The sequence below is a fragment of the Anomalospiza imberbis genome, chromosome Z (genome assembly GCF_031753505.1).
Source record: "Anomalospiza imberbis isolate Cuckoo-Finch-1a 21T00152 chromosome Z, ASM3175350v1, whole genome shotgun sequence".
Lineage (NCBI taxonomy): Eukaryota > Metazoa > Chordata > Aves > Passeriformes > Viduidae > Anomalospiza > Anomalospiza imberbis.
In genome coordinates, this window is record NC_089721.1 from 119529 (window position 1) to 140874 (window position 21346).

Sequence of the window (21346 nt, forward strand, 5' to 3'; positions counted from 1 at the left end):
GATCTCATGATGGAGTCCTTGTTTTTCACTGTTTCACTGGGATATCATGATGGAGTCCTCGTTTTTCACTGTTTCAGTGGGATCTCAATGAAGAAATCCTTGTTTTTCACTGTTTCACTGGGATCTCAATGATGGAGTCCTTGTTTTGCACTCTTTCACTGGGATCTCATGATGGAGTCCTCGTTTTTCACTGTTTCACTGGGATCTCAATGATGGAGTCCTTGTTTTTCACTGTTTCAGTGGGATCTCATGATGGAGTCCTTGTTTTTCACTGATTCATTGGGATCTCAATGATGGAGTCCTCATTTTTCACTGTTTCACTGGGATCTCAATGATGGAGTCCTTGTTTTTCACGGTTTCAGTGGGATCTCATGATGGAGTCCTTGTTTTTCACTGTTTCATTGCGATCTCAATGATGGAGTCCTTGTTTTTCACTCTTTCATTGGGATCTCAATGATGGAGTCCTTGTTTTTCACTGTTTCATTGGGATCTCAATGATGAAATCCTTGTTTTTCACTGTTTCATTGCGATCTCAATGATGGAGTCCTTGTTTTTCACTCTTTCATTGGGATCTCAATGATGGAGTCCTTGTTTTTCACTGTTTCATTGGGATCTCAATGATGAAATCCTTGTTTTTCACTGTTTCATTGCGATCTCATGATGAAGTTCTTGTTTTTCACTGTTTCATTGGGATCTCAATGATGGAGTCCTTGTTTTTCACTGTTTCAGTGAGATCTCAATGATGGAGTCCTCGTTTTTCACTGTTTCAGTGGGATCTCATGATGAAGTCCTTGTTTTCCACTTTTTCACTGGGATGTCCTTATGGAGTCCTCATTTTTCAGTGGGATCTCGATGGTCATGAAGTCCTCGGCCAGCGTCACCTCCTGGCCATCCAGCAGGGCCTCGGCCTGCCTCTTGAGCTCGCTGAGCTGGCCGTGGCCGTGCTCCGTGGGCCGGTACCGCTGGCTGAAGTGGGTCAGCACCAGCCTCTTGGCGCGGCAGCCCCGGGCGAACCGCGCGGCCGTGGCGGGGGTGCTGTGCCCGCGCTCCCGCGCCACGTCCTGCAGGCCGTCCTCCAGCGTGGCCTCGTGCACCAGCACGTCTGCCCCCCGGCACAGCCGCTCGGCCCCCGGCCCCACGGGCCCCGAGCAGTCGCCCAGGACGCAGACCTTCCTGCCGGGAATGGGCGCTCCCAGCACGTCCCCGGGACGCACCGTCGCTCCGTTCTCCAGGACGACGGCGGCGCCGCTCTTCAGCTTCCCGTACAAGGGGCCTGGCTGGACTCCTGGCAGGTAAAGGTAAACAGCCCGTGAGTGCTACACTCATCATTTCATTATAGCAGTGTCCGCTTTGAGGAACACCACCTGAGGCGTGCTAGCCATAAAGCTGGCTCACTGGAAAAAAAGCACAGCCTCAGTATAAAAATCGATTGATATTCCAGATTTTTTGTACAAATTAACAGCTTGTAACCTTAGCAGGAAGTGTGTGTTCGAAGAAAATAGTGGAATCCTAGAATGGCTTGGGTTGGAAGGCACCTCAGAGTTCATCCTGCCGTGGGCAGGGACCCCTTCCACCATCCCAGGGTGCTCCAGCCTGGGCTTGGGCACTTCCAGGGATGGGGCAGCCACAGGGAAACTGCTCAGGGAAACTACAGGAAAAAAAACCCAATTATATTGCTCGTATTAAAGTAAAGAAAATCATGCAAATACACTGGCCATACGTTTTCCTGAAAGCCACACTGAGCTGTCTAAACTCTGGCAGCTGAACTTGTCGGCTGTTCCCAGCATGAAAGTGGTCTGTGATATTCCCTGGCGCCAGTGTTGCACACCGGTTCAGAGTGCTGCCTGGGGGTCAGGTGCCAAAATGTCTTTGACAGAAAATGGAAAATGGAGTTACAGCAGGCTACAGAGAGAGACAGCAGCTCTGACTTGCTAGAACACGTAGGAAGGTGGTCATAAAAGAAGTAAAAAGAGGAAAAATAAGTCAAAGTAGCTACCAAGGTCTTTCAGTTTCTGCACGTTGAGCTTCCCAGGCCGGGGCTTCTCTTCCAGCACGAAGCCGAAGGAGGGCACGCGGTGGAACAGGCGGAACGCTCTCACAACCAGCTGCTCATTCTCCAGCAGCAAGTAGGAGTCTTCTCCTGGATCCAGGTGCAGAACTCTCCCTGGAGGCGCCTGGGGAAGCGCCTCGCCTCGGTCCAAGCCAGAAAAATCCCTGAATTCTTCTGGGGGGCACTGGTCCCGTGTGGGGACCAGCTCGTGGACGGTGTAGGGGAAGAGGAGCTGGGAGTGGGACAGCTCCAGGCTCCTCCAGAGGAAGCTACGCAGTCCCAGGGGCCCGTAAATATCGATGGGTGCTTTGCTGGCTTCGGGGCTGCTCTGGAGGCTGAGCGTGCACAGCAGCCCAGGAAGCCCAAAAATGTGGTCGCCGTGAAGGTGAGTGATGAAAATCTTGGTAATTCTGGCTGTTGAATAGAGCAGGAAAAGACAGGAAAATAAACAATGTAACAACTCAGAAACCACCCGCGCTTTGGCAAGATGTTTGAAATAAGCGAGGAGGGAAATTAAAACCAGGGCTTAACAAACAAATCCCAAACCAAAAGGTATTTCTTTCCCCATCCCCTCCGCGCCAGGAAGATTTTGGCCTGACATGCCAAGAAAAGGCTGCAGAGATGCAAGGTTTAGCTCCTTCTAAGCCAAGCATTCTACAAGCGGGGAATGGGCCTGGCTGGCGACACCTGCCATGTGAAATGCAAAGAAGTGCTGGGAAGCATTTGAGCTTAAATCCTACAGGAAAGCCGCAGACTAACGAGGAACACGATGAGGAATTTGTGTCGCTCCTCCTTTTGACTCTAGCCCGTGAAACGAACAAAACCAAAAATAACCAAAACCGAACCAGCATGCAGTTTTGATTTCAGAGTTTTTTAAGGGGCAAGAACCCCACCACTGCTGACTGGTCTGTTTAAAACAAGAGAAGAAATCGCTCTGTGAATGTCTGGGCTTTCTTTCGTGCCTGGGCTGTCTCGCCCCAGCTGGGTCCTGCCCTTGCTGGGCCAGAAGGGCCCAGAACGCTCCCTCGGTGCAGACACGTGTCCTTTAACCAGGCTGCCTCTGTCTCCTCTGCTGAGCTCCCACTCCCACACAGCCAGGCGTTTCCTCCAGCACCTGCTGGGACCAAGCCATAGGAATGACACAAACTCCTTCTTTTGTTTTAAGATGAATCCAGTAAACCATTTCATAGGAATTACTCCGTCTGACTGTCATTAAATTCCCTGACAGGTTTTGGAGGAGCAGGAGCTTGTGTTTCTGTTCTAACTGACAATTAATCTTCACTCCTTGGCAGACAGAGGTCAGCTCCTGCCACTGAGGACTGTGGAAGCACAGCGGCTGTGGGAGTGAGGTGAGCTTTATGTCTGACTGATTTGCCTAAAGGTAAAAGTTATCCCCCGTACACACTGCCTCGCTTGAAAAGAGACATTTACCCACAGGAAGGCTCACCGCAGGTTTGCCTAGAGCTGCCTCCAGACAAACAACAAACAAACCGTTCCTGTTTCCAGCTGCTCTGCGGGCCGCGTTTGACATTGCCGAGCCCGATAAACTGCCTCGGTTTGTCTGCGGGAGGCAGCTCTCCGCCGAGGGGCGGTCAGAGATGACTGCCGAGCAGGTTGGGCAGCCGCCGCCCAAGGCAGCCCCGCGCCTTTCGCTCGCACCTCCCCGAACCGCGCCCCGCCTCGCCCGAGCAGCACAAACCTGCCCGGAGGTGGCTCCTCATGAGCTGTGTCTGCGTGCCCTCGCCGCAGTCGAAGAGCCAGCACTGCCCGTCCCGGCGCAGCAGCAGCGCCGCGGCCCCGCGGGCCGGGCACGGGAACGCGGAGCCCGTGCCCAGGAAGGTGAGCTCCAGGGACATCCCGGCGGCGGCACCTGCCACACGGACCCTGCCACACGGACCGCACCTGCGGGGCGCGGGCGCTGCGACAGGGACACGCCCGGGCGCGGCTGGAGCTGGGCCAGGGAGGGACAGGCTGGATTTTGGGAAAGGCTCTTCCCGCAGAGGGTGCTGGCGCTGCCCAGGCTCCCCAGGGAATGGGCACGGCCCCGAGGCTGCCAGAGCTCCAGGAGCCTTGGGACAGCGCTGCCAGGGACGCCCAGGGTGGGAGGGAGCAGGAGATGGGCTGGGTGATCCTTGGGGGTCCCTTCCAGCTCAGGGTGTTCGGTGATTCAATGGATTCCTGCAGGGAAACCAACCAACATTTTTGTTTGAAGTGAAGGCATCCTCCACAGTTCACCGTGAGGATAAAGCTCCCTTTCCCTTAAAACACAAAAGTAAAAGCTGCCTAGAGCAGGATATGACTTTCAGAGAACACGTTATTTACAAGCAGAGATCTCCTTCTTATGTCGCTGGAAGATTGCAAACACACAGCCCAAGCACAAGGCCTGTGTGGATTACCAGAGAAAACAGCCCCATCCAGCTGGAACAGCCCTAAGCTCTGACCCCACCATTATTTGTTTCCTCTGAGCTCTGTTTAAATGTTGAGTTTTCCTGCTCCAGCCTTCCCTCTAGGAGCTTTCCAGGACGAGTTTCACCGAACAGTCTCTGCCGGCATTTAAACACCATTCCCGGATTTCAGGAGCTGGCAGCCTGGAGATGCAGGGGGGGAAGGGTCGCTTCCCCCAGAGCAACCTCAGAGCCCATGAGAGGCAGGGGTGACCCGAGAGCACAGGCCAGGGAACACCCGTTTCACCCCAGACACCTGTGCTAGCGGCTGGGTGAGGAGCCTGGCTGGTGTGCAGGGCCAGACAGCCTCTGGACAGCAGTGCCCACATGGACAACCCGCTGCCCCCCCACCTCACGGAGTGGGCTTTCTCCAGCCCCTGCCTTCCCAGAATACGCTCCTGCCTTCTTTTTAAAACTCCAGGTGCCTCAGACATTTTTCAAAATAACTTCTCAAGTTGAGTAGTTTTTAGAGGAGTTTCCACAAACTTTCAGTTTTTCTTCCCTGGGAGGGTGGGCAGGTCCTGGCACAGGGTGCCCAGAGCAGCTGTGGCTGCCCCTGGATCCCTGGCAGTGTCCAAGGCCAGGCTGGATGGGGCTGGAGCAGCCTGGGACAGTGGAAGGTGTCCCTGCCCATGGCAGGGTGGCACTGGATGAGCTTTGAGGTCCCTCTAACCCAAACCATTCCGGGGTTCTGGAATTCCAGAAGAAAGCACTCTCTTCCCAGGTGGGCCAGCAGGGTCCTCCCAAGCACGCCAAGGCACAACCTGACCTTGGGGGCCCGCGGGGAGCCACGGTTCATGTCCATCTCAAACCAAAACGTGGAAATAAACGCCTTGCAAATGCGGCTATTTGCATTTTCCTTTTCCTCTGTGTAAAATCATGGACTCATACAAGAATTGTGTGGGTGGGAAGGAACCTTGAAAATACCCGCAATCCATCCATCCTCCCTGCCACGGCAGGGACAGGTGGGCAGGTTCCTGTGCCAGGGCCTGCCCACCCTCCCAGCCAGCAATTCCTGGTTCCCAATATCCCATCTGTGCCTGCCCTCTGGCAGTGGCAGCCACTGCCTGTGTGCTGTCCCTGCATGCCTTGTCCCCAGTCCCTCTGCAGCTCTCCTGGAGCCCCTTGAGGCCCTGGCAGGGGCTCTGAGCTCTCCCTGGAGCCCCTTCGGCACGGCCGGACCGAGCTCCCCTCCTCCGCCACGCCGGCTCCGCCCGCGCTTCCCGGCCCGGGGTCGGGGCATGCGGGGCACTCGAGGGGCCCGGCGGGGACGCGGGGATGGGCTGTGGGGGCCTGGCCGCGCTCCCGACCCGCCGCAGCCCCCAGCCCGGCCCCGGCTCGGCGCAGGCCCGCTCCCGGCCCGGCCCGGCCCGGCCCGGCCTTACCTCCCCCGGCGGCGTCAGGCGGGGCCGGCGGCGCGGCGGGGCGGGGCCGGCAGGGAGCGCGGGGAATCGCTCCGGGAGCTGGTTCCATGGGAAAGGCCGAGCCGGAGCTGCACCTGGGCCAGGGCAGCCCCCGGGATCAACCCAGGCTGGGGACGAGCAGAGGGAGCAGCCCTGGGAGAAGGAGCTGGGGGTGCTGGGGGTGAGAGCTGGACCTGCCCCAGCCTGAACCCCCCTGCCCTGGGCTGATCCCCAGCGTGGGCAGCAGGGCAGGGGAAGGGATTCTGCCCCTCTGGCCCTGGGCTCAGCTGAGACCCCACCTGCAGAGCTGCCCCAGCCCTGGCTCCAACAGCACAAGGACGTGGAGCTGCTGGAGCCAGCCCAGAGGAGGCCACGGAGCTGCTGCCAGGGCTGGAGCCCCTCTGCTCTGGAGCCAGCCTGGCACAGCTGGGGCTGTGCAGCTGCACAAGAGAAGGCTCCAGGGAGAGCTCAGAGCCCCTGCCAGGGCCTCAAGGGGCTCCAGGAGAGCTGCAGAGGGACTGGGGACAAGGCATGCAGGGACAGCACACAGGCAGTGGCTGCCACTGCCAGAGGGCAGGCACAGATGGGATATTGGGAACCAGGAATTGCTGGCTGGGAGGGTGGGCAGGCCCTGGCACAGGGTGCCCAGAGCAGCTGGGGCTGCCCCTGCATCCCTGGCAGTGTCCAAGGCCCACGCCTTGGAGCCACCTGGGACAGTGGAAGGTGTCTCTGGCCCCGGCAGGAGATGGGATGGGCCCCGAGGTTCCTTTCAATCCAAACCGTCCCAGCGTTCTCCGGTTTGGGACATTTTGCACCTGTGGGGCCGCACACCTGTTGGGGCTGTGTTCCCATGGCCACATTTACGGGGTTGCCCTCGTGGCCCGGTGTGTTCCCCCTGTGCTGGCACTGCCAGCCCTGTCCGGCTCTGGAACCACCACTGGGAATGGGCACCGAGGGGCTGGAGCGTGTCCAGGGCAGGGAATGGAGCTGGGGAAGGGGCTGGAGAATTCCTCAGGGAGCTGGGAAGGGGCTGAGCCTGGAGAAAAGGAGGCTCAGGGGGGACCTTGTGGCTCTGCACAGCTCCTGGCAGGAGGGGACAGCCGGGGGATGTCAGGCTGGGAACAGGGAACAGGGACAGGAAGAGAGGGAACGGCCTCAGGCTGGGCTGGGCAGGCTCAGGCTGGGCAGCAGCAGGAATTTCCCCATGGAAAGGGAGCTCAGGAACTGGAACTGCCCGCGGAGGTTTGAAATGCTCATCCCTGGAGGAGTCCAAGGCCAGACTGGACGGGGCTTGGAGCAGCCTGGGACAGTGGAAGGTGTCCCTGCCCATGGCAGGGGTGAGACTGGATGGTGGTTTAGGTTCCCTTCCAACTCAAGCCATCCTCTGATTCCATGATTCTAGGAAAAGACCTTAAAGATCATCACATGCAACCGTTTACAAAGCCCCTTGGCAAAGGGACTTTTCCCAATCCTGGACAGATCAAACATATTTCGTTTTGTTTTGTTTTGTTTTGTTTTTTTTTTCAGAATAAAAAGCCTCAGGTACGACTTAGGCAAAGGGAATGCATTTTACTAAGAAAATAGAAGACTAGAACACACATTTCAATAGAGTTACAACGTTATAAAGTAGGAAGAAACCCCAACCACTTCACATTTTACATACAGTTTTAGTTTCAGCTGAGCAATGACCCTCCCAGGCACAGCCAACCCCGCACTGATCAGGCCGGAACTGTTCTCACAAGCGCCCCAGCAGGCTCACACTGATTTGAATAAGGTAGATATGTTAAAGATAGAAATAAATGCAGATTATTTTGCTGTTTTGTTGACAAAGCTCTAGTGCTAAGAGCATTTTTATTCCCGTGAGGAAGGATCTGGTTGAAGAACGGATGAGCCGAAGCCGATGGTAGGCGGAGAGCTGAGCTCAGGCTGGCGCCGGCCCCACGTGCCCAGGCAGCTCGGGGCTGCTGCAGCACCAGCAGGACGTGCTGGCAGAACCTCCTCCTCGTCCCGCTGCAGCCACGGCCCGGGTTCCAGGGGTGAGTCCTGCCATCCCCGCGGAGAGCGGGAGGCACGGGGGGAAGCGCTCGGAGCCGTGCCGGGTCGTGCTGGCTTGGAGTCCCACGGGAGCACGCAGGGCAGGCGCACACAGAGTTAGATGTGTCTTCAGCAGCAGCAGCAGCAGCTGAACGGCTTTGCTCGGATTCAGCTGCCAGGGCAGTGCAGCCAGAGCTCTGCTCTGCATCTCTCCCGCTGTGTGGCACTGGTCCCTGCCCGCACCCGGGGCAGCGCTCGCGTCGCCCGGAGCGCAGAAGTGACGGTGGTTTCTCCAGCACGAAGCACCCGCAGTGGGACAGCCCCGGCTGGTCTCACGCTGCTCTGAGCCGCAGAGCAGCTCAGCTCTGCCCCTCTGCAGCCAGCCCCAGCGAACAAAACCAGCTGGGACCGCGGGGCCGGAGTCAGCTGGACTGCAACCTGGGTGGGAGCTGTACAATAGTGATCCCCACTCTCCCACAGGAACAGTCATTGCGGAGGGCTGCTGACGAGAAACTAAAAGGTGCATGGTTCATCTTCGCAGGTACTACCAGAGGAGTGTGACAGAGTTGCTTTATCCCCGTAAAACAGCGTGCTGCAAGCAACAGTACAAGAGGAAGACACGCACCGAGCACAGGAAACCCGTCCACGCCACTCTGCAGGTAAAGTGTCACTTGGTTTGAAGCTTGGAAAACGAGCACAACAGATCAGGACGCATCACTGTCCACAAATGCAACCGAGAACTGGTGCCACGCGTCACACTGGGGGTTTAAAATGTATCAGACACAACATTTCTATCCTCTCCTCCTTCGCGGCACACTGGCACCTGGGCAGAGGCTTCGGGAACACACAAACCTTTGCAACATCTTTGAACAAAACCACAGGTATTTCATGGAGAAAGGCTGTGCTTCATTAGATACCTTTACACTCCTACAGCTCGCTGCCAAGAGGCTCAGTCCTGCCCCTGCTGATTTTAAGGAAAAAAGGATTGGACAAATCCTGGAAAAGACTGACCTCAGGGAAGTTCCTGATCCTCTCAGAAGGGTTCTGCATACCCCAAGGAGACATGGAAGACAGTCTTTTATAAAATCATTTGGAGGGCGAGTCACGGGGGCTGTGTGACAAGCTGCAACACTGGTGGTCCTTTAGGTGACGTATTTTTTTAACTTACACTATATGTAACATGACAAAATGCATCCTGGTGACACCTGTTTCCCTTTGCATACTGTCTAAGAGAATTTTCTGTACAGATAAAGACCAGTAAGTATTTTGAATAAAGCAGCAAACAGAAAAAATCATGTTAAGTAGAATATGAAAAAGGAAACTGGTTCCTTAGTAGCCAGCAAGATTAGCAGTTGTAATTAGTTCAAGGATTAATTGTACCTGAAGGAAAACTGAACATGAATCTATGTATCTCAGAACTCCACTTATCAAAAAGAAATAATTCTGGAGGAGATGAAAGAGAGCGAAATGGACTTAAAACTCTGTGAGCTGAGAGGTTACCTGCTGCCAGCAGGAAACAGTGGCTGCACATCGAAGGGAAGATCCCCCCACGTGCACACTGCAAGCCACGGAGGATGCAGAGAGCCTGACAGACAGCGCCCGGGAGGGTGTGCCTGGCTCAGGTCCGGCTGGGACAGGGGGCAGAGCCAGCCCGACCTCCAGCACGCCCGGGGGCTGCTCCTGACGGGGCTCACAGCTCCTAGGGACTGCTCGTCCCTCACCTCCAGGGCTCACAGCTCCTAGGGACCGCTCGTCCCTCACCTCCAGGGCTCACAGCTCTCTTAAGGACTGCTCGTCCCTCACCTCCAGGGCTCACAGCTCCTAGGGACCGCTCGTCCCTCACCTCCAGGGCTCACAGCTCTCTTAAGGACTGCTCGTCCCTCACCTCCAGGGCTCACAGCTCCTAGGGACCGCTCGTCCCTCACCTCCAGGGCTCACAGCTCCTAGGAACTGCTTGTCCCTCACCTCGGCAGCAGGGTTTCCATAAGAATTAGTATGCGGGAACGCCTGTGCTTGGGAAAATCCCGCTGCCAGCCAGCTCTCAGCACTCCCTGCCAGGACAGCCAGGCCAAGGACTGCTCAGAACCGCGTCCTCCTCAGCCTGACGGGTGCAGGAGCTCCCTCTGGGAACGGGACCGCTCCTGCCAGGAGCAGGGCCCTGCTGCTTCCCCGAGCTACAGCTTTTCCTGAGTGCTACCAAGGGCCACTGGCTATGGGGAACAGCTGCAGTGCCTGGAAACGAATCCATCAGACCGAAGGGGTGGGCACGGATCCCTACTCCGCTGCCTCTGTGATTGCTCTCAGCTGGGACACGAGATCAGTGCATTTTGGGCGCTTTTGTTACTCATCTGTCTAACTGGCTGCTGGCAGAAGGGAGGAAGCGTGTGTTCCCAGTACTCCGGAATCCAGGGATGCAGAACTCCACTGGCACAATACAACAGGCTTCAGATAGAGCTGGATTTTCAGAAGGCAAAAATAATTCATACATCGAATAAATAATTTCTTTCTCAGTAAGATCACTAATTTAAATACGATACAAACAAGGCATAGCAAAAATAGATGAAAAAAGCACTCTCTGTAAAAACATCCTACGTGTGTGTTGGTGTCTCTTGTACATTCACGTGCAAAGTGCAAGCTCCTGCCCATGTGCGTGTCAGCACTCGGCAGTGAAGCACTTCGAGCCCCACCACACAACACTTTACCACAGCTTGAACACCACGGTTTTTTCCCCACATCACTCTTTTCTGTGTTTATATAATCAGTCTTCTTCCCTCACACAGGCAGCACCTTCCCAAAGTTTTCTGTTCTTTGCGTGAACATAATTTTAGAGCCTGTAGGTGCCCAAGGGGGTCCTGAGACCATTTTCCCTGCTCTGTTCTGGCCTGTTCTGTGGAGACTGCATTTTCCTGTGTAACTGAGGACACAAGAGCAGTGCTTGCCATGGGTGAGTTCTGAGCAAGCCCTGCTTTGTCCCTTTGGATGAAGTCTGCCAGTACAGCACTGCTGGCACATCCGCCCATTTATTTACTCCTGTCCTTTTTCTGCCTTGCTGCAGAAAACTGGAGCAGCCAGTATCTTTATTTCCGTTCCTGACCCCTGGCTGTTCCCGCTGCGGGGAGCACACGTGGGGCGGCCACAGCCTGTGGCCATCACTGGGTGTCCCTGCCCGTCCCTGCGGAGCGACCCGAGCCCTTCGGCCTCGCTCCAAGGCAAGCGCGGGAGCATACACTGTGGCACCTGCAGCAAACGTGCAGCACTACCCCTGGCAAGGAGAAGCTCGGCTGGGAACTTCTGCTGTCCCACAAGGACTCTGGCAAACTAGGCCTGCAAGCGGAGTAAGCTGGAGGGACCAGTACAGGGCTTGTAGCGCTGCGTCTTTTGGGTCCAGTGCTCACAGGGAGCAGAGCCTACGGGACCAAGAGCTTAGGAAACGCTCCGGCAGGCTCGTGTCATAGCTGCCTGACAGCATTCCTGCTCCAGCCTCATCAGCTGCCTCCACGTGAGTCCACCCTGGAGCTTTCGAGTGTGCAGCGTCATAAACATCACACACGAGGCTTTTTGTGAGAACAAGGGGGTGCAAGGGAGACAAAAACCTGGCTTAGATCAAACAGAATCTTGAAAAAAACTTAAAAAATTAAGATCCTTTGGTACATCGTTTTGCAGTCCATTGCTTAAAATCTCCTTGCAAAATCCCTAAAAAGATTTCCATAAATTACTTCAGGTCCTACTTCTACCCGATAAAATTCATTCCGCAACAGCATGGCTTTGTTTTTAAAAGCTATTAAGTGATTATCGTTATTTTTCAGGCTTCCCAAGGACAATTTGAACTAGCTCACATATTTCCTGAGAACAGATTTCACGGAGTGATGAAAACAAAGCTGCAATCTTTGCTGCAGACTCCACAGGTGTACATCTTGCTGCTTCTCAAGGAAACAGCAGCCAGTGCCCCAAGGATGTCTGGACATGGGCATCTTTAAACATTAAACAAAACAGAACGCCCGTCAGACCCTTGAAGTTATCTTCAACTGCCCTTTTGCTTTTTCTATGGCAAGTGGTCTCCCTTGATGTCACAGCTAATGCAGTGTGACAACACTGGAACAATTAGAAGACTGATTATTAAAGGCAGAAATAAATCATTCTGGAGACCAGCAGTGATGAGAGAGCTACAGTTCATCATCAAACACGTGTAGCTAAAATGCCATTAATGGAATTCTTCCGTGTGGTGCTGGCTGTAAGCTAGAAATGCAATGTTATAATTTAAATTAATTTTGGCAGGCTCTCTCATCCCTGTGGCAGATGCCATCATCCGTACAGTTCATCAGGTACTTGGGAGGAATCAGGTGAAAAACAGGGTGTAAGGGGGGGAAAAAACAAACAAAAAAAAAAAAAAAACCCCAAAAAAAAGGCAACGAAATGAGCACAAATAAATTAGAGGAGTCAAAGATCATGATTACGGTTGGTCTGAGGAGGGGATCCCTGCAGAGTAGGAGGTGCTGCCTGAGGAGCGGGCGCGGGGCCGCGTCACTGCACCTTGGACTCGGGCCAGTCGTACACGTCCGGCATGAAGGACTCGTACTCGTAGGTCCAGACCTTGGAGCGGATGTAGCGGCTCTTGTCGGCCGGCTCGGGGTAGTGGAAGGCCATGTTGTTGGCGTACAGGAACTCCATCACCTGCGGAGGGAAGGCGGCCGCGCTGAGCCTGCGGCAGCGCACGCCGCTGGCCGGGGCACGGCTGCAGGGGAGCGCACCCGTGCTAAGTGGAGCCTCCAGGAACCAGCGAACGGGGCCGTTCGGGGCGTTTCGGGTCCTCGCGGACCGAAAAGCTGGCTTGGCAGAAGGAAGAGGGAGCAGAAAAGCGGCTGCTGCTGAAGGGGGGTGTGCTTGCCTCGTGGGCAAAGCAGAGCTACCGATCAAGAGACGCAGGGACGAAGCAGAGCTGCCGTGCGGGACTGCGCAGACCAAGGTAGGAAGTCAACACAAACAATGCTTAGAAGCACAATAAACGGCTTTTGCCTGATTCACATTGAATCTGCAGAGCCCTTTGTCTTCTCTCCTCGGCACCTCAGTTGTGGGTTTGCGGGCCCCATGTCAGGCAACTCCCTGAGGGCTCCCCTGGCAGGGGGAAACCCTCCTGAAGCAGTTATTTGTCAGGAAAAGCAGATGCACAGCACTTTTTTGGTCTTCAGGTTCTTGTTTTTTTGTTATCTTATCAAGGCTTAAGCACACTGTCTGCACTCAGACCTTGCATGCAGGAAAACAGCACAAAATGGATAACAGCCTCGTGCTGCAAGGTCTTTTAAGTCTAATCAAAAACTGAACTACCCAATTAAGCAGTGACACCTAGATTATTTCCCTTTCTACCCCAATAACTGACCCCTAAGAACCCACAATGCAGATTTTTCTGCCCAATTACAAGATACCACCCAAACCCAAGAAGAAGGAAGAAGAAGAAAAAATAAAGGAACTCGAGACAACACCCTGCATCCTCCATATTGCATCTATCTACAATATGCTAAAAATCCTAAAATCTAAATTTCTCACCCATGTGACATACTAAACTACTCTCCACAATCCCTACGACCTATTTCACGCTTCCGTGGTCTCTGGTTTACTTTGAGGCTTAGGAGGCCTTCTCCATGAACGAGGGTCAAAGTCGGTGTTTTCCTGGGAGTCAGAGCACCCCAAGGCAGACAAGGGGTGTCCCCCCCCTTGCCCCGGGTTTCTACACTCAGTGTCTTTACGTCGCTTAGATGGGATCTCAAAGCTGAGTTTCAGGAATCAGAGGGGTGTAATTTTGGCCCGTTGTGGCTGCCAAGCTGAAGCATCCAACACAGGGAACATTTTTATATGATTCTCTTATTGCAGGCACAAAGAACCGGGTGTTGCCCAAGGAGCTCATATTCCAGGGTCAACGCTGTGCAACTCAGCAGGTTAATGTACACATAAACCACTTCTAGTGCAGTGCAATTTTATATTTCATACTCACCTTGACAGCAATATAAATAGAAACTTCCCTGATATTGGACAGCGGTGGATAAAGTCTTCCTTGGGCAAGCTCTTCATCTGTCAACTGTTCTGCCAATGCCTGAGTCAGAGAGACAAACACTTTTTATTTACTGCACCCCACATGTGACTAGTAACATGCCAGGACACCTGAGAGAATCAAGTTGCAGTGCTCTTAGCACCAGAGCGCTCCCAAAGCCCTGGCGTGAGGCACTCGGGATCTCAGCATTTTCCGTCTGAGGAACTGAGAATCAGCGCACTGCGACTGCAAGCGTTTAGCTAAACAAGCTCTGGTCTTTTGGGGGACAAATCCCCCAGAGCCACAGAAACCCCTGGCCACAGAGCCAGCTGCAGAACCCAGGGCAGGGCAGGGCAGGAGGCAGCCCTGCTGCCACAGTCATTCACACAGGGACACACTTCCTACTCCATCACAACTGCAATGGAACCCGGCTCTTGGCACAGCTTCGTCTGATCAAAACACTGTTTTCCCCCCTACTGCGGAGGGACAAGCCAGCAGACGCCAAACAGGAAACCGCTGTGTTTCACCAGGATTTTAGAGAGGCGCCCATCAGGTCATCCCTGTCGTGTCAGAAGCCACAGCCTGCTCCGCTCCCAGACTCACCTTGGCAGCCTCCAGGAAAACCTTATCACTGATGTGCCGGACACTGCTGAGGATCACAGCCAGAGCCACGCCTACGAGGAAATCACTGCCAGTCAGGGCCACATCACTTTAATGTGCAGCCTGCTGCAAGAAGCTGCCAGTCACCTCCAGCGTTATCCCTGAAAACCTTCCCCAGTGTAGCTTTCTGCAGACGCTGACAGAGCCGTGGCGTGGCTCGGGTCAAAGACATCCCCTCCCAGCCCCTGCCTCGGGCAGGGACAGCTGCCACGCTCACAGCACTGCTGCCACGTGTCAGCCACTGGCCACAGCAGGTGGCTTCCAGAAGGGGTTGGAGCTTTGCAGCTCAGGGAGGAAAGGGGAAGGCACAGAAACATCCCAGCGCTACTTTTCTACGTCCCTTGTGCAGATACAGCTTTAAGAACCATTAACTCTGAGAGTTACTAACATAACTTCAGGTGCATATTAACACCTGTTTTTTCCTTTCCTCCCCAAACAAGCAGCAGAACCACAATGCAGCAGCTTCCAAAGCCTTTAGTAACACCCTTCTGTTTTCTCAGCAACATCCAGCTGGGTTTGCTCACTGGGGATGCATGTGCCCCACATCCAGCCTGAACTGACTGTCTGTCATCCAGCCACTCATTTCTCCAAGTTCTCAGCTGCGGGCAACACCTCTGCATGCTGCTGCACTAACTGTGCCTCGTGCAGCAAGGGAACCCAAGAAAAGGTGCAGGCAGCCCAGCCTTGGAGGTTAAACCGGGACAGCTTCATTTATTACCTGGAAAGATGTAAGCGTTGTTCCCTTGGCCTGGCTTGAAGGTCCTTCCATCCTTCAGAGTGACCAGCTCGAAGGGGCTGCCGCTGGCAAACAGGCATCGGCCCTGGTGGGAGGAAGGGTGGCTGCGGCAGCTGGGCAGGGCCAGAGCCTCAGAGCGGCACCGAGAGCCAGGGACCAGCAGGGGACACGGGCACTGATCAGCCCTGCTCCCAGGAGGGGACATGAGGGGACACGGGCACTGATCAGCCCTGCTCCCAGGAGGGGACACGGGCACTGATCAGCCCTGCTCCCAGGAGGGGACACGGGCACTGATCAGCCCTGCTCCCAGGAGGGGACATGAGGGGACACGGGCACTGATCAGCCCTGCTCCCAGGAGGGGACACGGGCACTGATCAGCCCTGCTCCCAGGAGGGGACACGGGCACTGATCAGCCCTGCTCCCAGGAGGGGACACGGGCACTGATCAGCCCTGCCCCGAGGAGGGGACATGGGGCAGTGATCAGCCCTGCTCCCAGGAGGGGCCATGGGGCAGTGATCAGCCCTGCCCCGAGGAGGGGACATGGGGCAGTGATCAGCCCTGCTCCCAGGAGGGGACATGAGGGGACACGGGCACTGATCAGCCCTGCTCCCAGGAGGGGACATGGGCACTGATCAGCCCTGCTCCCAGGAGGGGACACGGGCACTGATCAGCCCTGCTCCCAGGAGGGGACACGGGCACTGATCAGCCCTGCTCCCAGGAGGGGACACGGGCACTGATCAGCCCTGCTCCCAGGAGGGGACACGGGCACTGATCAGCCCTGCTCCCAGGAGGGGACATGGGCACTGATCAGCCCTGCTCCCAGGAGGGGACATGGGCACTGATCAGCCCTGCTCCCAGGAGGGGACATGGGCACTGATCAGCCCTGCTCCCAGGAGGGGACATGGGCACTGATCAGCCCTGCCCCGAGGAGGGGACATGGGCACTGATCAGCCCTGCTCCCAGGAGGGGACACGGGCACTGATCAGCCCTGCTCCCAGGAGGGGACACGGGCACTGATCAGCCCTGCTTGGAGACAGTGACACACGAAGCCCTGCTGTGTTAACCCTTCCCACACCGCTGCAGGATTGCTGTGTTAACCCTTCCCACACCACAGCCACAGGCCAGCCCCACAGGGACCCTGCAGCCTCATGAGTAATGGCCACTGCCAGAGCAGGCTGGAGCACAAGTGGGAATAAAAGATCACTTTCTCACTGGAGGCTGTGGGGGTAGGGGGAGTTGCTGCTGTGTCAGACTGCTGCTGCTGGGAGCAATCAGAACACCGAACAATGCTGTTTGCTTAGCCTGCCTTTGGAAAGGATTTCAATTTGCACTAAATATCAAAACGTATCTGAGTGTGAACCACACCCTCTAGATAAATGGCTCTCGTCTCAAGGAGTAAAGCCACTGAAAGAAAACAAGTCTTGACTTTCGTTTGAGTAACAGGTTTAGGAACGTCAGTTTAAAGCCTTTAAGGCTCCCCAGGACTCGTGCGTTTGAAAACAAATTGCCAAAGAGGCTGAAGGCTCTGGAACTGTGTTTGGATGACAGGGCATAGCCGCGACAAGAGCCTTTTTGTGGAGGGAGCAAAGCAGATGGGTGCAGGAGAGGCCAAGGACCAAGGGACAAAGCAATTTAAAAGGCAGAGAAGCGCTCAGAAAACACAGGAGCCTCGACAGGCTTTTTACAGGTGCCATCTAGTGGGGGGAAAATGAGGAACGAAAGGTTAGCGACGGTGGCTTTGTTTCTTTGTGTAGCCTGAGATGTCACCCCAGCCGCAACGAGGCTGTCCCCGAGGCCTGGGGACACCCGGGGTGACAGCCCTGATCCCTGACAAACTGCATTAGGTACGTGACAAAGCAAGTGAGGCTGGACATTTCCAGAGAACCACGCAACAGTCAGGGCTCTGGAGTCCATTTCCTAGGTAATTCCTGCATCTTGAAGGGAAAAAACTTTTTGGAGGGCAAGCTCTGGGTCCAGCTGAGGACATTTCAGAGAACCAAAGGGCCTGGTGAAAACAAACAGCTGGGCCGCAGGGAAGTTTAAAGAGACATAAACATTACAGAATTTGTGAGGAAGGACTGGAACAAAACTACACCCGTTCGTTTACTGACCAGCAGAGCTAAATTGCCCAAAGAACCCACGTGTACGAGTGACTGGGAACACGGAGAATCATTAACAGAGGAACACATGGATCCAACACAGGGAAAAAAACCCCAAAGATCTCCTCTCCACCGGGCTCAAACTCCGTAAACTGCGTTGTGCCCTTCCAGCCCCCGAGGGGCAGACGCCACCACGCCTGACCCCAGGGAGCCTCTGGCCCTGACAGGGACAGCCACTGAGGGCCAGCTTCTTGGGGCTCAGCACTCGGCCACGGCAAAGTCAGCCTCTTGCCTTAGAACTTCTCTTCATCCCCCGATATTCCGTAAAAAGTGCAAGCAAAAATTAGGCTGCTTCCCCTTCTAATTGTGCTCCTGGCCTCCTTCAGCTACAGATGGCAGCAGTTTTTGTATTTATTTGTGCCGACTGAAGTCTTGGTTGCACAACTAACTCCTGTTTACCTTCTATCGAATGGATAGAAGGAATGGGATTTCTACACTGAAACACTGCCCAGCTCACTGCTCTGGTTAATGCAAGGTATCGGAGAGACATTGAACCACCTCAATTTAGAAGTGTGTCCAGGGCAGGAATGGAGCTGGGAAGGGGCTGGAGCCCCGGGAGAGGCTGAGGGAGCTGGAAAGGGGCTGAGCCTGGAGAAAAGGAGGCTCAGGGGGACCTTGTGGCTCTGCACAGCTCCTGACAGGAGGGGACAGCCGGGGGGGGTCGGGCTGTGCTCCCAGGGAACAGGGACAGGAGGAGAGGGAACGGCCAGGGGAGGGGCAGGTTGGACAGTGGGGAAAATTTCTTTACCTAAAGGGCTGTCCATCCCTGGCACAGCTGCCCAGGGCAGTGGTGGAGTGCCCATCCCAGGAGGGATTTAAAAGCCATCTGCATGGGGCACATGGGGACGTGGGACAGTGGTGGCCTTGGCAGTGCTGGGGATGGTTGGACTCGATGGCCTTGGAGGGCTTTTCCAACCCAGATGATCCTACTGTTAAAGAGATAAGATCCAGACTTTGTCCAGAGGCTGCTCCTCCAGGCCTCCCTCTGGGCTGCAGATCTCTGCAGCAGGAGTTCCCTGAGCTGACAGCACCAGGAATGTGGGAGAGAGCCCCAGGGGTGTCAGATGGGGACAGCGGAGTGCCACCCTCGCAGGGTGACACCGCCACGGCTGGGGCCGATGCTGAGCCCGCGGGCAGCGCAAGGGAGGAGCTCGGTCTGCAGCGGGAGACCAGGAAAGGTCTCCACCCCCCCATTTCCACATAGCAGTCACTCGATTTGGGACTGCATGAACAGAAGAGAAATAGAGAAAGAATGGAGTCCTCTCCAGAGCCGCAGCCCTGCAGCCTGCGGGCAGGCGCTGAGGCCGGCACAGCGGTGCCAGCAGCGGCAGGAGAGGCAGCAGCAGCCAGCTCGGAGCCCTGCTGCGGCCGCCCCACCGCCCTCGCCGCGGGCTGCCTGCACAGCCCACCGGCTGGGCACGGCAACCTGTGCGCTACGAGCAAGGACTGGCTTCGTATGGGCAAAACTGAGCCCGGGACGTGCTGCACAGCTAGTGGTAGAGCTGTTAAGGAAAAACCAGCCCAAACCCCAAGTGCCGAGCCCCGCAGGGTGCAGGGGCCCCGAGGGGAGGGTGCAGAACCGGGTGTGTTTGTTCCTGGCTGACTCATTCCCGAAGCGCGGTGCTGCCGGCACACAGCCGCTGTGGCGGGGACAGGGGCCACCCGTGCCCGGGGACACGAGGGGACAGGGGCCACCCCTGCCCAGCGACACGAGGGGACAGGGGCCACCCCTGCCCGGCGACACGAGGGGACAGGGGCCACCCCTGCCCGGGGATACGAGGGGACAGGGGCCACCCGTGCCCGGCGACACGAGGGGACAGGGGCCACCCCTGCCCGGGGATACGAGGGGACAGGGGCCACCCCTGCCCGGGGATACGAGGGGACAGGGGCTACCCCTGCCCAGGAACACGAGGGGACAGGGGCCACCCTGCCTGGGGAGCACAGGGCCCCACGGGTCACTGCTGATGGCACCTGCAGGACCGGGTGCAAGCCCAGCTCCTGCACGGCTGCGAGGGCACCACCTGCTCCAAGGACTCTGCTCAGCCTCTACACTGCAAAGCTTGCACCGAGTCTCTGCTGGGAGGCCAAGACGCCTCATTAAAACACAAAATAATTACAAGGAGCGGTGAGAAACTCGAGTTGATTGATCAAAGCCATGTAGCAGCACTGCTGGTCATTCTCTTAAAAAAGTGGTAACAGGATTCAGGCTATTTTAAGCTTTGCAAAATGTTGTCGCCTAAAAATGAAGTGCTTTTTCGAATCTGCCAGAAGGCGAGGAAGAGCTGTATGCTCAGACCACTGAAGTCCAAGCAATACTGGAACAACTTGAGTTCTGGTGCTCAGGCACCCACAAACAGCCCCAGCAGCCCCGAGCTCACACACCTCTGTTACCGTGTAGGCCTCCTCTGCTGTGCACTCAGCCTTCACCGTGGGGTTGCTCAGTGCAAATATGATGGGTCGCTCGTTGATGGAGGCCATGGCTTTGAGCACCTCCTGTGAGAAGAGACGCCCTGCCCCAGCAACTCCTGCGGGAGAGGGAAACACACAAAACCAGAATAAAGAAAGGCTGGCTGCCCCGGGGCAGGGACAGCCACCCCACACCCAGCTCAGCTGGCTGCCCCGGGGCAGGGACAGCCACCCCACACCCAGCTCAGCTGGCTGCCCCGGGGCAGGGACAGCCACCCCACACCGAGCTCAGCTGGCTGCCCCCAGAGCAGGGACAGCCACCCCACACCCAGCTCAGCTGGCTGCCCCCGGGCAGGGACAGCCACCCCAAACCCAGCTCAGCTGGCTGCCCCCGGGCAGGGACAGCCACCCCACACCCAGCTCAGCTGGCTGCCCCCGGGCAGGGACAGCCACCCCACACCCAGCTCAGCTGGCTGCCCCCAGAGCAGGGACAGCCACCCCACACCCAGCTCAGCTGGCTGCCCCCGGGCAGGGACAGCCACCCCACACCCAGCTCAGCTGGCTGCCCCCGGGCAGGGACAGCCACCCCAAACCCAGCTCAGCTGGCTGCCCCCAGAGCAGGGACAGCCACCCCACACCCAGCTCAGCTGGCTGCCCGGGGCAGGGACAGCCACCCCACACCCAGCTCAGCTGGCTGCCCGGGGCAGGGACAGCCACCCCACACCCAGCTCAGCTGGCTGCCTCCAGAGCAGGGACAGCCACCCCACACCCAGCTCAGCTGGCTGCCCCGGGGCAGGGACAGCCACCCCACACCCAGCTCAGCTGGCTGCCCGGGGCAGGGACAGCCACCCCACACCCAGCTCAGCTGGCTGCCTCCAGAGCAGGGACAGCCACCCCACACCCAGCTCAGCTGGCTGCCCCGGGGCAGGGACAGCCACCCCACACCCAGCTCAGCTGGCTGCCCGGGGCAGGGACAGCCACCCCACACCCAGCTCAGCTGGCTGCCCCGGGGCAGGGACAGCCACCCCACACCCAGCCCTCCAGCCTCCCACTGGAGCAAAGCTCCTCTGGCAGCTGGAGATGGGGACCAGGCACTGCTCCTGGCTGGCTGACACGATTTCCACAGCAACGTGTACTGAGTGTGCTCTAGAAGCCTGTTTCACGCTACTTTTTGGTATTGATGAGTACAAAGAGCACGGTCCTGGATAAGCAAGTGGGAATTGCTGGTGCTTTGTGGATGATTCATCCCGGCTGGGTATGGATGCACCTGACACTGGTGCTCCTGACCACACCCAGAGGTACAAACACACGGCTAGGATGTATTTGTACAGTGGCTACAAGCTGAAGGGTTCTCGGCCAAAATACCCTCTCCTTTCCCAAATAAATCACGTGCCAAGGAAACTGCAGCCACAGCAGGAAACGCCTGTGATCC

The 21346-nt window shown here is 56.5% G+C and overlaps 2 protein-coding genes across 2 annotated transcripts in view; both read right to left on the reverse strand.

Moving 5' to 3' along the window:
• Window positions 1-806: 806 nt before the first annotated feature.
• Window positions 807-3930, reverse strand: ELAC1 (elaC ribonuclease Z 1). The gene is made up of 3 exons (XM_068176394.1): window positions 3750-3930; window positions 1997-2464; window positions 807-1285 (listed from the first exon to the last, which is right to left on the reverse strand). The coding sequence occupies exons 1-3, from the start codon at window positions 3904-3906 to the stop codon at window positions 807-809; spliced, it is 1104 nt and encodes a 367-aa protein (XP_068032495.1). The 5' UTR covers window positions 3907-3930.
• Window positions 3931-7446: 3516 nt separating this feature from the next.
• ME2 (malic enzyme 2) overlaps window positions 7447-21346 on the reverse strand; it is a 39811-nt gene continuing 25911 nt past the window's right edge. Inside the window, exons 12-16 of the mRNA XM_068177219.1 lie at window positions 19891-20033; window positions 15332-15434; window positions 14557-14627; window positions 13918-14016; window positions 7447-12602 (exon numbers count right to left, since the gene is read on the reverse strand). Of these exons, the coding sequence (XP_068033320.1) occupies window positions 12453-12602; window positions 13918-14016; window positions 14557-14627; window positions 15332-15434; window positions 19891-20033 (566 nt within the window). The 3' untranslated portion in view covers window positions 7447-12452. The remainder of the gene's footprint in view (window positions 12603-13917; window positions 14017-14556; window positions 14628-15331; window positions 15435-19890; window positions 20034-21346) is intronic.